Raw genomic sequence first — 3,958 nt, 5'->3', positions numbered from 1 at the left:
CAGCTATCAACCCAGTCTTTGCTCTTAGACACCATGTGATTAAGATTTCTGACTTGAAACTATTTCTGAGCTGACCTCAAACTACCCACCCCGCACCCTTTAACTAACAGTCGCAGATAAAGGCTTTGGCACTGCCAGTCATCCACTCTCAGTTCACCTTGGACCTTCAAAGACTCTTATAACTAAAACCATTAGGGACTTAAAGAATCTGTTTTAGTCTCCTTTCCTTTTTAAATAGAACACTATTTTAAAACCAGCCTGGTTACGTCTAAGATACTAATCCTCTGCTTAAAATAAATCTGTACATCTGATGTAGCCTATGCATGTCAAGCTTTGCAGTCATTACAAACTGGCCATATAACTCAAAACAAATGTTCCATTTGATATGACGTTCAACTCATGCATGCATGCAAAAACTGCTCTAGTCTTGCTTGTGAAACACCTGGGAGCTATATTTCTTCAAACTGCACGTTTCTCAAATGTGTGTTTCAAAATTTTATTATAATAAATATACTTATGTATGTACATTATCTGACACAGCAGTCTGTATGTACAAACCCTCTGTTCACATGTTGCAATGTATACATTCAACACTGTTTGCAAGAAAACCCTGAAAAGGAACATGAACAGGCTTACAGTGAATGGGTGCATTATTGTCTCTCAGGTCCCCAAGGCTCTCATGGAGAACGTTGTGATTTGATGCAATTACTACCAGTAGCCTAGGATGCAGGCCTACTACAATATATAGATTGTATGGTGTATTAAAGCTGTGCTCGTGGAACAGTGCAGATTTGATCACACCTAACAGGAATACTGGCTCTATTAGTTCCCATAAACTTAACCCCACTTCTCTGATGCCCCATGCTCCTTTGAACACGTCTGACTTTGCTGGATTGAATTCATAAATGTAAAGCATCAATCAGCAGAACATCATGGGGAATACTTAACAGTAGGCTACATTTACGCTTGATCTTTTCCACTAATCCACTTGGATTACGTGTTGTTGGTTGGCCTATCATCCTGATGGTCAGACACTGTCACGTAATTTCATGACTTTTTTTTTTTTTTCCTCTTCCAAAAATAGGCTACACGACCCCTTGGCCCCTTTAAAAAATATAGCATACTTAACCTCAAACTGTGCTCGACGTCCATTCTATTGTTCTACATTGTAGGCTATCTAGTGCAACTCCTCAACTCCACCGAATACATTCATAAATCCGAGAAAGATGAATAACTTCACGTGTCCCCAATTTTGTCAGCTCCTCAAAAAAAACAATTCTTTCTCTCTGTTGTGGAGCTGCTGGCTCTTGTAACCACGGTGACACGCCCGTGGGCAGCCGCGCGGGGTGTCCATCAGGGTGGGCTGTTAGTCCAGTCATTTTATGAAAAAAGGTTGAGGTAATTCCAACAGAAGCAAACTCAACTGATTTTGTATCCTCAATATGCCCTGAGTAAAGAAAAAAATGCCCCAAAGAATCCTATAAAGGAGAAAGTTTCGAAAAAGACCCAAATATAGCCTATTCATAGGGCTATTCATTCTTTTTCTCACGTGAATAGGGTAAAACTTTTAACCTTTAGATATCACAATGAAAATTACTGAGTTGATTATTTACATCAAGACAAACAAAAAATGTATTACACGTTTAAATTGTTTGTTAACATGAGCAAACGGTGCATAATTTAATTATGTATGTGCTAATTTGTATAAATACCACAGCAGATCTAAACATTGGGTATAGCCAGGTGAAAATGTTTTGTTGACATCTTACAGTACAAGAATTAATGTTAAGGTCTGAATGGAACCCATTTAGGCTACCCATGAGCATTAATACATAGAGGCAGGAAGAAGTACTTCAAACCAGCCTTTATTAATTATTATTGCAGAGATGGGGTTTGGGACTGGGTCCGTGGGACTGTTTCTGGGGGATGAGTCTGAGGGAAGAACAGGAGACAAGGGTAAGGAGAATGCAAAGACAAAAGGTAGGTCCTGTTCCCTATCTCTGGTTTGAAGTACTTCTTCCTGCCTCTATGTATTAATGCTCATGGGTAGCCTAAATGGGTTCCATTCAGACATTAACATTAAGTCTTGTACTGTAAGATGTCAACAAGATTCAACAAGACATTTTCACCTGGCTATACCCAATGTTTAGATCTGTTGTGGTATTTATGCAAATTAGCACATATGTACCTAATTAGATTATGCACTCATGTTAACAAACAATTTCTAAAAACTTGTAATACATTTTTTGTTTGTCTTGATGTAAATAATAAACTCAGTACTTTTCATGGTGATATCTAAAGTTTACAATTTTTACCCTATTCACGTGAGAAAAACAATGAATAGGCCTATATTTGGGTCTTTTTCGAAACTTTCCCCTAATGGGATTCTTCGGGGCTTTTTTTGCCTTAGCTACTCAGGACATATTGAGGATACAAAATCAGTTGAGTTTGCTTCTGTTGCAATTTGTTCAAGGTTGACCCCCATTTTGGCTTAAAATGACTGGACTATGTTGGTTATAGACATCAGGACATGTTGATGACCAAATATCCTAGAACCACAGCCACCGTAACGATGACTAAGAATATAACCACAGCGCAGATCGACGCGAAGCCACTATCCCTGCTGCCGCCTCCTTCCTCTTCTTTGGGCTCCTCTTCGCAGATGGAGATCACACCCACGGAGGAATTCCCCACACTCATGTTGGACTTGAGCTCCGCGCCTGCTTCCTGCTTCGCCTCGACGGCCCACGGCGCCACCTGCACCTTCATCTCCATCTCCTCCATCATCTGGCTCACCTGGGAGATCTCGCACTGCAGGTCCCGGAGGTCCGCCGTGTCGATGTTGCTGTCCGCCTCGTACTTCATGTTCTGCACGCTCATGGCCCGGGCCGCCACCGTGGTGGTGCTGCCGGTCATCCCCGTCTGGATCAGGTGTCTCGTCGGCACCTTGAGGGGGAAATCCTGCCCTATCTCCAGGGACCGTTTCATGTCCACCTCCAGGAGCTCCATGCTGCTCGAGAACAGCACCCATAGGCGCTCGTACTCGGCCCGGTCCTCTTTGCTGATGCTCTTGTCTTTGAGCAGAGAGGTCAGTTTAGTCCTGTTGGCCACGGCCAGCTCCTGGGCCTTTTTGCGGGTCCTCTTCAGCTCCTCCCGCAGGTTCTGCGAGTCCGAGGTGCTTCCCAGGGCGATGACCAAATGCCTGTAGCAAGCGGTCACTTTGTTCAAAGCGTCCAGCATTGTTTTGCACTCATCTTTCCCCATGGCTGATTAAACAAAAACAAATCTACTCGCCAAAAATATGAAATAATAAACCAAAGAAGGCTGAAAGAGAAATGGCGAGCTGTTAGTGACTGTGCTTCATCCACTGTCCTGAGCTTAGTTTCAACAGGAGCACACACCCAGCTCTACAAATCCCTTCAACGCACTAGTCAGAGCAAATTCCTCTCTATCCATGCTCTTTCCTGTCTAAGCAGGCACAGAGAGCGGCTTAGATATTAATGCGTCTGTAAATGGCTTTAGGCTATACCTTTGCGCTTCCCCACTCGAGATCAGACAGCGCCGGAGCACCTCTCCTGCAGGGCGGATGCAGAAGGGATGTGAAACAATCCAGCCTCTCGTTTCAGGAGACTGAGATCCAGATTCAGCTACAGGTGTCACAACATCCGCTTTAAACTGCCGTTTGCAGAGAGAACACGTCGCCGTTCTCGTCAGCGGCTTAAAAATAAAGTCCTTTAAATTTTCAAAGATGATGCGCGGCTAGGGAAATGGAGATCTTCACTGAGAGTTAAAGATAGAAAAAGGCTTCAAAGCGTCCATAACGGGGAGCCATTGTGTTCAGGTTTTGGTTTGTTTATCTGTATGGGGAGCTGTCCGCTTCAGCACCCTGTCGATGATGTTTAAATGCCAGTAAGCGCCTTCTGAGGTCACATGTGCGCACTAAACAAAGCCATGCAGG

General features: G+C 43.5%; 1 protein-coding gene across 1 annotated transcript; it reads right to left on the bottom strand.

Moving 5' to 3' along the window:
* Positions 1-480: 480 nt before the first annotated feature.
* Positions 481-3,958, bottom strand: LOC120555579 (regulator of G-protein signaling 9-binding protein). The gene has a single exon (XM_039794366.1). The coding sequence runs from the start codon at positions 3,262-3,264 to the stop codon at positions 2,524-2,526; it is 741 nt and encodes a 246-aa protein (XP_039650300.1). The 5' UTR covers positions 3,265-3,958; the 3' UTR covers positions 481-2,523.

Source organism: Perca fluviatilis, chromosome 3 (assembly GCF_010015445.1).
Source record: "Perca fluviatilis chromosome 3, GENO_Pfluv_1.0, whole genome shotgun sequence".
Lineage (NCBI taxonomy): Eukaryota > Metazoa > Chordata > Actinopteri > Perciformes > Percidae > Perca > Perca fluviatilis.
This window is presented reverse-complemented; position numbering and strand designations above follow the sequence as displayed.

Coding starts and splice junctions, on each gene's coding strand:
- LOC120555579 (XM_039794366.1), bottom strand. CDS start 3,264: ATGGGGAAAGATGAGTGCAAAACAATGCTGGACGCTTTGAACAAAGTG.